Below are 15,880 nucleotides of genomic sequence, written 5' to 3'. Positions count from 1 at the left end.
GGTAAGAGCACTTGATACTCTTCCCAAAAACGCTGTTTTTGTGCTCAATTCCCAACACCCACATATAAAACTACGTGAAGCGTTGCCTATATTTATATTATCTGTTAAGCAAAATAGAATTCAGTTGCTACGTATCTGAGGATAATCTCTACCGCTTACTTGTGCCTGGTCTTGATCAAAATATGCTCTCGAAACTTCCTTATCTGTAAGTAAGAATTGTGACTCCTAGAACTTGGGGTGGGGAGTGACCTGTTAAGTAATGCAGGTGGATCAGGCTCCCTTTATCTCCTTGATCCCTCCCAGCCCTGAACTGCGGAGAGCTGGGAAGTTTTCCTGTATTTGTGTTGCTTTCATCTTTAAGATTTTATTTTTAATTTTAATTATTTACATGTGACAGAGTACATGTGCGTACAAGTACCCACAGATTCCGGAAGGCATCAGATCCCTGGAGCTGGAGTGCCAAGCATTTGCGGGTACCTGACTTGCCTCAATGTGAGGTCCTTGCAAGAGCAGTGTGCTCTTTACAGATGAGCCATCCCTCCAGCCCCTCACTCTCATTTTAAAGTGTGGCTCTTACTCAGCTTCAGAAACTAGGCAACCACACCTGTAACCCCACCACTTGGAAGCTCAGGGCCAGCCTCCGCTTTGTAGTGAATTGTACGAGGCCCTGTCTTGAAAAGAAAAAAAAAAATTCAAAGGAAGTAATTTAAACCTTCAAATATGGTGTTAAGGGGATGTAGTCACTGATCCCACCCATATGTAGGTCTCCTTTATAGAAGCAGTGACCCAGAATATAAAAGTGGGTAGCCTGGGGCTGAAGCATCTGTGTCCCAGGTTGGGTGAGAGGGGTACAGTTGGAGAGCCACATACTCATTTCCAGCACATGCTGAGCACATCTCCAACCTTTGTATACTTTAAAAACATTCATTCAACTCCACAGATGGTCAGCTTTCCAGTTTCCAAAACTCTTCTGATCATGTGAAAGGAAACAGTTTGGCCCAGCAGATTCGGCAGCTCCCTAGCCCTATTAGTTTGCATTTGTTCTGTGACCACGGACCAAACCTCGAAGCCCTCACAGCCACGGTAACAAATGCACTTTGCTCTCCCATGAATAGAAATAAATGTTTCACCACATGAGCAAAGCACCTCAGAGTGTGTGTCTCAGAGACAAAAAGTCACAGAGAAGCAGGCTCTTAATAACACATCAGCGCCCACAGCCGTACCACCCTGGATGTCCAGTCTAGTGTGAGCTTGCCACCAGTGCTACTGTCTCAGGCGGCATCAGCCTACCCTCTATTATTTCAAGCACCTTTACCCAAGCAAAATAATTCAGGAGCTACAGAGCAAGTCACGGTAGTCTAAATTAAGATAGCTCTGTTTAACAATTATTCAGTATACATAATGACATAATAAAGAAATCCCATCAACAGTAAGTATTCACCCACCAACTATCATCTTTTATATATAGGAAATCTTCGGTAAAACATTCATGTAGTCGGGTATCCCTTTAATCCTAGCATTAGGAGGACAAAGACAGACAGTCCTCTCTGAGTACTAGGCCAGCCATGGCTGTCTAGAGACACCCTGTCTCAAACAAACTAATGAATACACAAATACACAAACTTCATGTAAAGCTGGGCATTGTGACACATGCCCATAATCCCAGCACTTAGGATTCTAAAGAAGAGAATAACCATTACAAGGCTCCCCTAGACTACATAGTGAGACATTGTCTCAAAACACACACAGACATACACACACAGTGATGATATAGCTCAGTGATAGTGCTGGCATGCCGGAGGACCTTAGTTCAGTCCCTGTACCACAAAGAGAAAAAGAAAACTTTCTGTACCTGGGTATGTTGGCATCCATCCATATCCCGGTACTTGGGGTAGGTGTAAGGAGTTTACATTCATCCTTGAATGTAAGAAGTTGAGAGACAATCTAGCCTACATGAAATTCTGCCTCAAAATTAAATAAACAAGAGAGAGAGAGAGAGAGATGGGGTTGCATGTGAGAAATTCTCAAAGAATACATTTTAAATGGTTTTGGACCACGCACACATTGTGATGCTGTGTCTAAATCTCCTGTTCTGACTGCAGTCAGCCACTTCACACGCATTTTATACAACTGATATTTAGAGAAACTGGTTTAGACATCGCTTTCATACCAGTTTTCTTGGCATTTTAAAAATTATACATTAGTTTTTCTAGAGCATGTTTTCTCAGTATATATGTGACAATCTGGTAGAAATGAATAGAAGGGTTCCTCTTCGTTAATAACCAGCTTCATAATAGGTAATATCTTGATGCTTGGGGAATAACATTTCTGATTAACTTAGGTGCAGAGTTATTAACTTAAGGTCCAATTAAGTGATGGCAGTAGATTTCAGGGGACCATAAATTAATTGTTTCTGGTTATCTGAATAATCTTTTTCAGAGACTGTGTGTTCCATGAATAATTTAAAAATATAAAAGTGATGAATAATAAGAATCCTAAATCCCAGTAAGAAATACGTAATGAAGAGAACTAAACCTTTGGTGGTTTCAGGTCCTGTAATTAGCCTTTCACATGTACACAATTACATATACATGTACACAACAATAGATAGTTAAAATTAATGTGTAATTTAAAAATGCTAAAATTGGCATGCTAGCCACATCTAATGTATGTTGAAAGCTCTCTATCTGTGTGTGTATGTTTCTGGTTTTTTTTTTTTTTTTTTTTTTCCTATCCCTGGACCATGAACATCTTGTGGACAAGCTATCTTTCAGTCGTTATCTAAATTGCTTTGCAGAGGTCTGGCCCATAATGCATAAATTATTGTGTTACACAAACAACCAAAAGTTAATCGACAGTCACAGATTCTTGAGTTATAATTTTTTACAAGGCTTATTTAAATAGCATATTAAATAGCTGTTTAATGTGTGTGCCCTGCATGTATGCATCATATGTGTAGCTGGTCCATGGAGACCAGAAGAGTGCGTTAGGTTTTCTGTGACTGGAGTTACAGATATTTGTGAGCGGCCATAAAAGCACTGGGCACTGAGCCAAGGTCTCCTGCAAGAGCAACAAGTGCTCTTAACTACGGCATCATTTCTCTTCAGTTAGCATCCTGTTCTGAGGTTCATCCCTGCCATGCCGTGTATCAGTGGTTCCATATTAGTTGTTCCCATTAGCTTTTAAAATTAAAATGAACACATAACTGCACAAAAAATTGAACTGATAAATAGCGTTGTATTCGCTTAACAAAAAAGTTATTTAAAATTGAATGGTGCCTAAATGATTAAAATATATATAAGTGACTAATACCTAGGGCCAACCAACAGAGAAACATATATAATCACCCAGGCAGTACAGAGAGAATTAAGCACTGTATCAAACTGCAACTAAGTAATGTTTTTCAAAAAAAGAAAATACTTGTGGCATATTTGAGAATAATTTCAAAGTATATTTATATTGGAGATGTTTAGTTTAGTGGACAGAGAGGAAAAGGAAATCATACCTTTGAAAAGACTAATATTTCAAAATTCCCACAAATATAGAAGTAACATTTAATTCAAGAAATAACTAACTGTCCTGTGTAACTTAAGTGCAGGTCCACAACTAGGCCGAAAGACATTGCTTGTTACCATAAAAGAAAAGGTTGACTGTTATGTTTTAGAGTTGTAGACTGTATGAGCAAAGGAGAGGCATTAAAGAACAATTATTCCAACTATTTCTTTCAACCAAATTAGGAAGGACAGGGGGAAATAGAAAAGAGGAGAGAAATGACAGAAGGCAGAGAAAAGATTTGATAAATACATATTCTGCACCTCACACGCCATCTTAGGTGCTTGTGTTTCTACCCAGATACATGTTCGTGGGTCAGTTGAGGACAGCTTCTGTGCTTGCTTCCGTGGAGCTAATATTCTGATGAAGGAGACAGATGACTATATGAGGAGTCCAGAGAGAAGCTGTTTAAAACAGAGAAACGAGATAGGAAATGATGGAAAGCCAAGCAGATTGATTGTTAAAGGGAAGGTCAGTGTCAAGCAAGGAGCAAAAAGCAGTGAGAAATCAAGCCATGTAGACATCCTACAGGCCAGGGTGATTGTGAATTCTGTTTTTAAACAGTAACACTGTGGCAGCCAAATGATGAGACTGTGAACCTCGTCATACATGTGGTCAACATGTATAATGTCTAGTCATGGAGCAAATACATGAGTAATTTTGATAGATATAGGAAAATTTTGATCTAGTTTCCACTTCTCCCAGCCAAGTGTGAGAGGCCACAAAATCAAGAAGGTGACAGAAATGCACTCCTTCTGGAGACCTCTCTGGGAAAATCCACGCACTTGCCTCCGCTAGCTGTTCACCTTCATTGTTTGGATTACGGAGAAATCTTCAGATCCAGCAGCTCCCGTGAGCCAGTGTCTCTCTTGTTCCTGCGTCATCTTTTTACAACCCTGATTCCGGTGCCTCTCTTACCAGGATGTATAAACAGAGCACGAATGTGGGCAGCTGTAACCCCAGCGCTGGGAGATGAAGGCAGGAGGGTCAGGAGCTCAAGGTCATGTTCACTATATAGGGAGTTCAAGGCCTACCTGCCTCAACAAAGAAGCAAGGGGCTGTGATTACATGTTGCTACCCAGTTAATCCTGTGTCTCAAAATCCTAACCTCCATCTGGTCCTCCAGGTGAATGCTGTGTAAGCTACAGGCACAGGTTCCAGGGGTCAGAAGGTGGACATGTGTGAAAGGTGAGGCGGGAGGAACACTGTTTTCTCCTGTGGTGCCTTTCTTTTCGCTTGGGGTAGTGCAGTGGTTTGCTTTTGCCATTTGGATTTTATCCTAGGGTGAAACGCAGATCAGATTTCACTTTTGGCAAATAGTTCTCTGTAGTAAATAGTACATTTACTGAAAAGTCCAACTTGACTTTGGTTTTCTTGAGTCTATACTTTGTTCCACTGTCTGTCTATACAAAACATATTTTTATTTTATTTTCATTTGTGAGTGTATGTACAGATACATGTGAGTACAAAGATTTGAATCCCTTGGAGCTAAAGTTGTTTAGAGCCCTCTCAGTGTGGGTGCTAGAGACTGAAGTCAGCTCTTCTGCAAGAGCAGCAAGCACTTTTAACCTCTGAAGCAATCTCTTCAGCCCCACTTTTTTTTTAATTACTGACTTTGGTAGCTCTATTCTCAGGTGGGGCTAGGTGAAATCCAGTGTTTGTTTGCCCTACTCCACTCCATACTCACTCACATAATAGTACGTGGCCTTCTTTGTTCAAGATTGCTTTTGCTCTTCTCCTTTCTTCCCTCCTTCCTTCTTTTATTCCTGCTTGTGGTGGTTTGAATAAGAATAGCCCTCATAGGCTCATATATTTAAATGCTTAGTCACCAGGGAATGGAACTGTTTAAGGATTAGTTGTCTTAGGGTTCTATTGCTGTGAAGAGACACCATGACCATAGCAACTCTTACAAAGGAAAACATTTAACTGGGGCTGGCTTACATTTTCAAAGCTTTCGTCCATTATCATTGTGGTGGGAAGCCTGGCACTGTTCAGGCGGACTTGGTGCTAGAGAAGGAACGGAGAGTTCTCCATCTTGATTTGAAGGCAGCAGAAGGGAGCTGTGTTCTACATTAGGCGAAGCTTGAGCATGAGAGATCTCAGAGCCCACCCCCACAGTGACACACTTCCTCCAGCAAAGCCACACTTACTCCAATAAAGCCACACCTCCTAGTAGAACCACTTCCTATGGACCAAGCTTTCAAACACAGGTCTATGGGGACCGTACCTATTCAAACCACTAGAGGAGATGTGTGTTGCTGTGGGTGAGCTTTGAGATTTCAAAGGCAACTGTTAGCAAGCTCCCAATAAGAGTTGCCCTGGTCATGCAGTCTCTTCACAGCAACAGAACAGTAACTGTGACACCTTTCCTTCCTCCACTCTGCCTTCCCTTTCTTTTGAGAGGAGAGGTTTGTGTGGTTCACAGCTGAGCATCAGCCGCCAGTTACACGGCACTGTCCAGGGAATAGAGCATGCATGTTTCTCCTCCATTGCGATGTTTAGAATCCACTTGCCTGTTTTGGGGATGGGATGGTGCTGTGAACTTTCCTAGGCTAGTGTCCTGGGTCGGCCCCACTCTCTTAACATGCTGCATCCTTGTATCTACTCGCTCACCTTCATCCCTACAGCAGAACTTCAGTTTTGTGCTTCTCAAATATATTCATAGCTTTTAATTTGTTGTGTTGCTTGGGTTTGGTTTCTTAAATAGTGTCATGTGGTGGATCCAGGCTGGCCTTGAACTCTTGACCCTTCTGCCTCCACAGGTGTGTAACAACATGCCCAGCTCTGTTTGGTTTTTAAGTATATGTGTGTATATTGTAAAATAAAAGACCTTCTCTATACAGTTTCTGATTAGTTTTAGATATGGTTTCTTATGTTAACTATTAATTTTGACCTCTGCTATTATGTTCAAGCACCTTCTTGTTTGTAGTAATCTTAGTTTTTCCAGTGCACACTGTCTCCATTTTGCCCTTACTATTTTCACACGAGTTAAATGCAGGATCCTCATGTTTCAGAACACCTGGTAACATTCAAGAACTGATGATGCGTATGAGCAGAAGTCACTTTAGAGCTCTGTTTCTACATGTCTGTCTTATCCGATGGAGTGTATTTTATAGACGTTCTTGAGCTTAAATTTTAAAAAGTGCTTTAATTGCCCCTAATGAAACAGTTACCGCGGTCACTGCTCTTTGTAGTTGGAGCCCAGGCTCAGTTCTGTCTTGGTGCAGAAGTGGGACTGTTTTGAATTGTTCCTTACTTTATTTTTCTTTTTTAAGACAGGGTAGCCCTAGCTAGCCTGGAGTTTACAGTCCTCCGGCCTCAGACTCTCTGTTACTGGGATTGCAGCTGTATACCACCAGACCCCACCATTGTGAATGCTTTTATTCTTCAGAAACACAGTTAAATTAATCCTAAACCCTTTTCATCTTGGCCCTTTTACATTTTCAGGAAAGTTGTATAACGAATGACATTGGAATGCCGACCTGGAAGGAGCAGACTTTTCTGTCCCATTGTGCCTTGCTAGCGAAGAGCTGCCAGGCTGCAATGGAACTAGCCAAGCATGGCGCTGAGGTCCAGGACATGGCGTTTCAGTATGGGAAGCACATGGCCATGAGTCATAAGGTACTTGCACACGCTGTCTTTTGCATACAGAAGTAGGATACATGTAACTGAAAGCTGTTGGCACTTAATAAGCGGCTTTTAGATCTTGAAAAATGTTTATTGTGTGGGTAAAATATGTCAGTCAAAAATGCTGGCAGTTATATAAGCAGTATAATTGGCAAATACTATGTAATTTTGATGTTTATGTTTTCTTACCACCTAAAAGAATTCTTTAAATAACTCCTTCAAATTATTAAAAAAGCATGTAATATCACTCTTACAGAATAGTAGACTGTGTTTTATTTATGTTCCAATTCTCTTGTAAATCCTTATGTTAAACAAATTATGAAAAGTTCAAAAAATTTGAAAGTATAGTGTATAAAATGAAAGCTTCAATTTTAATACATGATATGACTTTTTTCAATCAAAGCTGGAACATAGATTTATTAAGAAAAACTGAGAATACTCCCAAGAATAGAAGAGACTAGAAGGGAGGAATCCCTTGATAACTCATTCTTCTTAATGACGTAGGAAATATAAAGTCTCACCCAGCCAGCTGCTTTGCGATTGCCTCTCTCTAACTTTAAATGTTCATTTTCCTAGGACATCCAGAGCTGCATAACAAACTCTCCAAAAACAAAACAACAAAATACCCACAAATTTTTCAGTTAACTTACTTTCAGAAGTTACTGAACCCATATAAGACAGAAACACATACAAGTGTATATGTGTATGTGTGTTTATACATGTTTGTCTATGTCTGTGTGTGTCTGTATATGTGTGTATGTGTTTATATGTATGTGTATCTATGTGTCTGTGTGTGTAATTTCCAGATGAAGATTTTTCATACTTTATTAAAAGTTGGTTTGTTTTTTTTTTTTTTTTTTGTAAACTAGTTGTATGTACTTTGTCTTTATTTAATTAAGTCTCTACATTGAACTTAAAGTTCAAGGAGAAGGGGCTGAGGATGCAGCTGGAAGCCAGACTAACTGCTTACACACACAAGGTCCCAGAGTTGTCACCAGAGGCAAACGCCTTATGAAACTGAAACTGAAGGATTTTAAACATTGTTGCTAAATCATCCAGAATGTGCATGTGCTTATTAAATCCTATTAAAGAGCACCAAACACTATGTAATTGGTACTTCCTGAATTTATGCATTGTGCTCATAGCTCCTCTATCTGTCCCTTCTAGATAAACTCTGACCTCCAGCCCTTTATTAAAGACAAGAGTAGCGACTATAAGACTTTTAACCTAAACTCAGCACCTGTAGTCTTGCATCGGGAGTTTCTTGGAAGGGATTTGTGGATTAAGCAGGTTGGAGAGGTAAGTTTAAATCACTCCTATTTTTGATACCATTGTAATTGATCCTAGAACACAAGTCCTACTTCATGATAGTTTAAGGATATAGATTAGCCATAAAGAAAGGCTATTTTCTTTACAGGCAAGATTCTTTATAACCTACATGTTTAAGAGGTAAAATACTGCCTGGGATACAAAGTGAATAAATTGTAATAAATTTAAAAACAAATTAATAAAAAATTAAAAAAATAAATAAAAACTGTACATTAAAAAAAGGTAAAGTATTAGTTATAAACTAGAGGCCACCCTGTTGTGTTTTCTTATATAGACTACGGCAGCACAGCACTAGTGCCTGTTGAGAATGCTAATTAACTTTTGGGATTTTTTTTTTTAACGGCTTTCAGAAATTGGGCATGGTAATAGCACCACCCTTTAACTGACAGCAATTTCCCATCTGTGGACTCCAGTGCAAGCTGCAGAATAACATGAGCTCCGTCTGTCAGCTCATTGGGTTATTTTAAAACAAACTTGGACCTTGAACACCCACTCTGAGACATTATCAAAGCCAGAAGAGTCGAGGAGCATGGTGAAGTGGGAAGAATAAAAGGGCATGAATGGGGTAAATTTCCTAACTTTTGGGGGACCTGGGCAGGTTGGAGGGAACTATTTGGTTTCTCTTAGTACAGAAAATCTTATACAAAAACTTCCTACCTTTTTATACAGAGTCTTGTGAGACTTACTTAACTTCATGGTTGTGATTGGTGTTATTATACTGACTCTGTAGATGTAGGAATGGTTCCAGGCACAGCCAAGGGTGGGAACATAGGGTAGCAGCCAACAGCAGAGTGCCTAAGTGAGGACCTGCATTCTGAAAGATAAATTCCCGTCTCCTGACCCCCCTCCTGGGCTGACTCTCAGGGCGCTCACAGCCAGCTTAAAGTCCCTCATACTCACCAAGGAGAAAACTGCAAGAGTTCCTTCTTAGGAAGCTGTCGAGCCCCACAGAAAAGACTGGCAGAGGTGGCAGTTTGGGGACCCCTCAGTACACATTCCGTATCCATGAACAGTCATCCACAATGACCAGTCTCAGTGTCCCCCACAACGGGCTCTCTGCCTCCCTCACCCTGGAGAAGAATATGGAACAGAGGACCACAGGGCCTTGGGAAAATACTCCACCATGAGAAAGACTTGTCTAAACCAAACTGACTGACAAAAGCGAACTTAGAGGAAACAGACAATGCAAAGAAAAGAAAAACAGACATTTTTAGACATGCTTCGATAGTACCCTTAGTACAGTATTAAACCTAAGAAACTAGACAAGATGGCATATGAAGACAACCTCAGAAATCAGGTATAAAACAGAAAATTATTACAGGTTTATTTAACATGAAGAAGGTTGGAGAGGAGGTTAAAAGCACTGGCTGCTCTTGCAGAGGACCCAGGTTCAGTTGCCAGCACCCACATGGTGGCTCACGACCCTCTGTAACTCTAGTTCCTGGGGATCTGATACCCTCTTCTGGCCTCTGGGGTCATCAGGAACACATGTAATGCACAGACATACATGCAAGCACAGCGCTCCTGTATAAAATGAAAATGGATTAAAACAAAACAAGCTTGCAATGGCCAACTAAGAAGCTGGGCCTGGAGATACGTATCTATGTTCCCTGTAGTTGCGAGGCTGAGAAGGAACATTGTGAGTTCAAGATCTATGGGGTCTTAGGAAACGTACTTTCCCTGTCTTTGTTCCTGAGATGGAGATGGGGCTAAAGATATGGCTCAGTGGTATGTGCAAAGACCTGAGTTCATCCCCAGCGTTAATACAAAAAATACAGTCTAGAAAAGTAATGATTAGGCACAGACAAGAACAAAGGTAACAACAATAGCAGCATGTACCAATTAGGAGGCTGAGGCACAGAGAGATTAAGTAATTTGTGAACTACCACCCAGTATATCCAGGTTGAAACCCAAGCGGGTCAACCACAGGATCAGTGTGAATCACTAAATGTGACCCAAACAAGCCCTGGGCTGATGACTATGTAGGCGGGCCTCACGGAGACAAGAGGACAAAGAGCTTTAGGAGAAATCTTAAAGTGTGTGTGTGTGTGTGTGTGTGTGTGTGTGTGTGTGTGTGTGTGCGCGTGCGCGTGCGTGCGTGTGTTATGTGTGAGAGCGTTGGTGTATGTCAGTGACATTGCACACGTGGCACAGCCCATGTGTAGGGGTCAGAGGTCAACCTCAGATGTCAGTCCTTGCTTCCAGTTTGTCATCGCCCAGGAGCTTCCAGAGTTTTTCCTGTCTCTGCCTCCCGTCTCTCCGCAGGAGCACTGGGAGGACAGATTCTCTAACTGCCACTAGCTTGTACGTGGGTTCTGGGGATCCAAGCTCATCATACCCGCTGAGCTGTCTACCCTGCCCCAGGAGAAGTATCTCTAAGAGTAAAACTAGAACTGATAACTAGATAACTGATAACTGATAACTAGAACTGACTTCATCTGCTCGACAGTGTTAAGAATAGTTCTAGCACTTTCAGGGAGAGCAGAAGGTTTAGGAGTTCAAGGTCATCCTCAGCTAAATTATCCAATTTGAGGTCAGCCTGCCCTACAGGAGACCCTATCTGAAAAAAATAAAAAAAATAAAATGTGAGGGTTAGAAAGATGGCCCATTGCTTAAGAGCACTGGCTGCTATTGCAGAGGACCCCAGTTCAGTTCCTATCAAACACTTGTGGCAACATTCGGCAGGCCCGGAATCCTAGTTTCTCAGGAGGTTGACACAGGCACATCCCAAGTTCGAGGCCTGCCTGAGCTACAGCATAAATTCAAGGCCAACCTGAGCAATGTAGTAAGGCTCTGTCTCAAAATAAAAAGTAAAGATGAGGAATGTTAGCGGTAAGCTCAGCTTTAAAGTGCTGTCTAGCATGCACAAGACCCTAGGTTCAATCTCCAGAACTTAAAAATAATAAAGAGAAGCAATTATTAGCCTGGCTGTAGAGAAAAATTAAAAATGCATAAGAAAATGTAATCACAATGTTCCATATGGCTTAGAGACTAATATTTATATAGCATAAAAATCTAAGTCCTGAATATTTTATAAGAAACGGATTTTGTGTATGAAATGATGCAAATACCATTTAGAGTTAGGAAACATTTCCAATTTTTATTAAAAAAATTATTAAGCAAAATTGTAAAAGTAGATGCATTGAACCCCGATTAGAGGGAAATGAAAAGCATCCTAGCTGAGCTCACACCAGGTGGGCATCTACGGTCAGCCCGCTCTGCGCTCTGGTCCCACCCCCATTTGCCCTTCCTCGCACTTGCCTCTTCCTTATGTTTGCCTTTCTCTTCTAACTTGGAAGACTCGGCCTTGTGTTGGGGAGTTTTCCCCGGGCTCTGCCCAGGGTTAGCCTAGCGATAAGCACCTTGCTCCGGTGAAAGCACACAGGACGGTTGTGTGGTTGCCTTCTTACCCTGCACTGCGTAATGCTGTGCTACCTTCCCTGTATCGAGACTACCTTGCCATTTACCGGCCTTCGCAGTGCCCTTGAGCCACCTCAATCCCGTTGTCCTTACTGGCAGCTAGAGGGCTGGCGAATCCTGCAGCAGGTCCCTGGGAAGCAAGGAAAACACACATGGCCTTCCCACGCACCGAGGGGCATTGAGAGTTGTGGGGCTTGCTGCAGGCTTAGGTCATACAGAGATTGAACTTTCTTGTCATCAACTGGCACCATTCAGACTATGGACTAACCAAAAAAGTAGGAGGAAGATGGGGAAAGGGTTTGAACATTTAAGAGATTTAAGTATTTCTTTCGTTCATCAGTGGATAATATCTGAAATTTTAAAACCGGGAAAGAGAAATACCTGAAAACAGAAGAAAAGACTAAAGAGAAGGACATAGAGTCTGCAGGTGCTGGGTCTTTTTTTATTTTTATTTTTTAGAAGTTTTATATTGTATGATTTAAATACTGTTCTATTTGGTTTTATTTTAAAACTCTAATTTACTTGTATTTATTTATTTATTGTTTTGCTTTTTTAGATAGGGTTTCTCTGAGTAACCTTTCCTGGACCCTGTCGACCAGGCTGGCCTTGAACTCACAGAGGTCCCCTGCCTCTACCTCCCTGAGTGCTGGGATTACAGGTGTGTGCCTGGCTAAATCTATAATTTAATTTCACTTCTAGTAATCTGTCATAAGAAAACTTTCAGAGACGTGGGCAAAACATACCAAAATATATACTAAAATATTAACTGTAGAAGAAAGAAAGTTAAAATTGCCACATTTAAACCTTTATGATCTGTGTGTGGTGGCTTATGCCTGAAACCCCAGGGGAGACACAGGAGGATCAGGAGTTCATATCCATCTCTAGCTTCATGAGGTCTTGTCTCAAAACAAACAAACATATGGAAAAGGATGAATGAAGTTTGAGACAATGAAATATAACTATTGAACATTGTATTATTGGAGTATGTATGTGTTAGGTTTTTTTTTTTTTTTTGACAGCTGAACTGAATATATATATGTATGTATGTATACAGATGGTGCTACTAACTCTAATTGGATTGCATTAGAATTCATTGCAGATTTACATTTGGTTGAAAAGATACACTGAATGAGTTAAATGAAAGCTAGCAGCTCTCATAGGAGTTAGATGTTTATGAAGGCACGGCATAGATACAGATTTTAGGGAAAGGCATGTCAATGCTCTGGGTTTTTTGCAGATACACAAAGTTGTAAATATGCACCAGAGTGGTCCAAGATTTCTTAAATAGTTAGTGAAATGTCCTAAAACTGAAGTCGTTATCCCCAGATAGATGGATTTTTAGATTCAAAGGAAAACCATTTAGAAAAGCATGTCTCCTGAGTATCAGATGGCCTCAAATGGACCTAGTGTAGAAGCCAGCATGGAGACGGTGCTGTGAGCTAACACTTTCCACCCTCCATCCCATGTACACTGTGGGCACTGCTGAGTCCTCCTCCCTTGGGAAAGACTGGTGTTCGCTGTCCATTCCACCAGCTTTCCTGTCTGAGTTGTGAAGAAAGGGGCCCTGGCAAAGAGAGGAGAAAGCCATTCAAAGAAATTAATTTCTGACCATTCAGGGACCTCGTCCTTCAGATTAAAAACTCTTAAATTGTCTTAGTTGTCTAGATTATGATAACATGTTTATATAACCTCATTAAGATAAAGATCTTGTTCCATGAATGCCTCCGAGTCAGGGATAGCACACATGATTTGTGTAGCTTGAGGGACATTCCATCTAAATCTCAAAGAGCTCACTCATTAGCATCCTTTGCTCATGTAATTTACCCTTCTGTTGTTTTCATGATCCTGTCTTCCTTCAGTTTTGAATTTGACTGTAAGAGCCTCAAGAATAATAGCAAATTCATTTATGAATTACTGCTAATCCTGGCATGGGTACTTGGAGTTGTTCAAAAGTGTGTGTGCGTGTGCACGTTCATGTGTATACAGTTTGGTTGTCTCTGGGGAAAGTTGGTGGCAGCCCTGTTTTGTCAAATAGAGTTAAATTGGCATAAGCAAAGTGCCCGTGGAGGACGGGAGTTAGGAGGCCTGGATTCTGATCTGGCCTCTGCAACATTGTGTAACTGCAATCACATTTTCTCATATCCTTTTTATCATCTTCTGTAATTTCATGCCATTGAACTGGGTTATTTCTCAAGTATTTTTTAGTTTCCCAAGTGAATCTAAAACATAGATTTCTTAAGAGTTGCAATGACTTAGCAGGAAAGATGCCTACTGACAGGCCTGATGGCCCTGAGAGCAATCGTGAGACCTCAGGGTGGAAGAGGAAAACACTCCCATGTGTTGTCTTTTTACCCCACACTCACATGTGCCCGCCTGCAAAATAATAAATAATTAAAATTGTAAAAGAATACACTTGAATGCAGTAAATATATAAATGCATCAATAATACATTGAAATGCCAGGTGTGGTGGCACACGCCTTTAATGCCAACACTGGAGAGGTAGAGGTAACGGTCTCTGAGCTCAAGGCCAGCCCGGTCTATATAGCTAGTTCTAGGATGACCAGGGCTGCCGAGTGAGACCTGTCTCAGAGAGAGAGAGAGAGAGAGAGAGAGAGAGAGCAAGAGAGGGAGAGGCGGGGAGGTGGGCTGGAGAGATTGCTCAGCAGGTAAGGTTACGAGCTGCTCTTGCAGGGGACCTGGATTCAATTCCCAGCACCCACATGGTGACTCGCTGCCAGCTGTAACTCTAGTTCCAAGGATGCGATGCACTCTTTTGACCCCCATGGGAACCAGACACACTCATACACATAAAATTAAAATAAATTAATGTTTAAAGAGAGAGAGAAAAGAGGCTGGCTAACGTGGCAGCGCTTGTTGCTCTTGCCAAGGACCCAAGTATGGTTCCCTCACCTCCATAGTGAGTCACAGTGTCCCTAACTCTGGTTCCAGAGGGGCCACCGCCCCTTCAGGCCTCTGCACGCATTGGTCATAATGGGGATGCACACACATAGACGGTAGAGCACGCGTTCACATGCAATCATCTAGAAGAGACTCGGTGACACCTCTCTGCTGCATGTAGAGTTGCTTCCTACTCCTCCTCGTGTTGAGTCTACCCTGATTTTCTGCACAGAGTGAGCATTATTGACTGGACATGGAAGAGGAAGATGGCTTTCTCTTGGTACCTGATCAGTCCTTGTGAAGCTGGAAGGAAGAGCACCATGCTAGTTTGGTATCAGGCTCTGCCTCCTCCAATGCCTCCTTCGGCCACCTGAACAATTCGATACTGCACCAACACCCTGAGCTCACACCCTCACTCAGGAGACAGAGACAGAAACCTGAGCTCTACAGTAGCTAAGTGTTTACTGAGCATTGTCTCCATACTGAACTCAACAGATTTCTCACTCCCTTAATTTTAAATTTAAATTTGTACCTGCTGAAAAATAATGATCAGGTGAAAATACCGTTAGTGAATGGGTGATTTACCTGGGGAGGTAAAGTCATTAGTCAGTTTTCCTTTTGACGCTAAGAAGGTGAATCCTTAGAGAACGGCAGAGCTCTGGCTCTCTCAGGGCATCTAGGGGCTATTGCAGGTCAGCAAGCTTTATTTTTAATGATCCTGCCGGTTTCCTGCTGCCATTATAAGCCACCTGAAGAAACAAGCATGATGATATTCTTGGCTGTTCCTGAATGTATACTGAGATGTCACCTGGACTCACAACGTTCTGATACAGTCACAAGCAGCCATAAAACACCTCAAGTGCATTACACATTACCGTTGCTAGCTCTAACTCGCTTCTCCCTGGAAATCCTGCTGTTGCTTTTTATTCAAAAAGGAAAACAGAAACTGCTAAATAAGTCCACTGTGCATAAAAATCACACGTGCAGTTTCTTAAATAAGAGAGGTGTACATTAGGAGTCCCCATGAGCTGCATGTGAGAAATTCTAGTTATT

The 15,880-nt window shown here is 41.5% G+C and overlaps 1 protein-coding gene across 2 annotated transcripts in view; it reads left to right on the top strand.

Moving 5' to 3' along the window:
• The window catches only part of Pdss2 (decaprenyl diphosphate synthase subunit 2), a 190,392-nt gene that overhangs the window by 134,870 nt on the left and 39,642 nt on the right, over positions 1–15,880 (top strand). For both annotated transcript variants that reach the window (XM_055615983.1, XM_055615982.1), the window contains 2 exons: positions 7,000–7,173; positions 8,347–8,478. In XM_055615983.1, coding sequence (XP_055471958.1) covers positions 7,000–7,173; positions 8,347–8,478 — 306 coding nt within the window. The remainder of the gene's footprint in view (positions 1–6,999; positions 7,174–8,346; positions 8,479–15,880) is intronic.

Source organism: Psammomys obesus, unplaced genomic scaffold (genome assembly GCF_907164565.1).
Source record: "Psammomys obesus unplaced genomic scaffold, mPsaObe1.curated_primary_1811, whole genome shotgun sequence".
Lineage (NCBI taxonomy): Eukaryota > Metazoa > Chordata > Mammalia > Rodentia > Muridae > Psammomys > Psammomys obesus.
The sequence above is the reverse complement of the archived record's forward strand: the minus strand, read 5'-3'. Positions and strand labels throughout refer to the sequence as shown.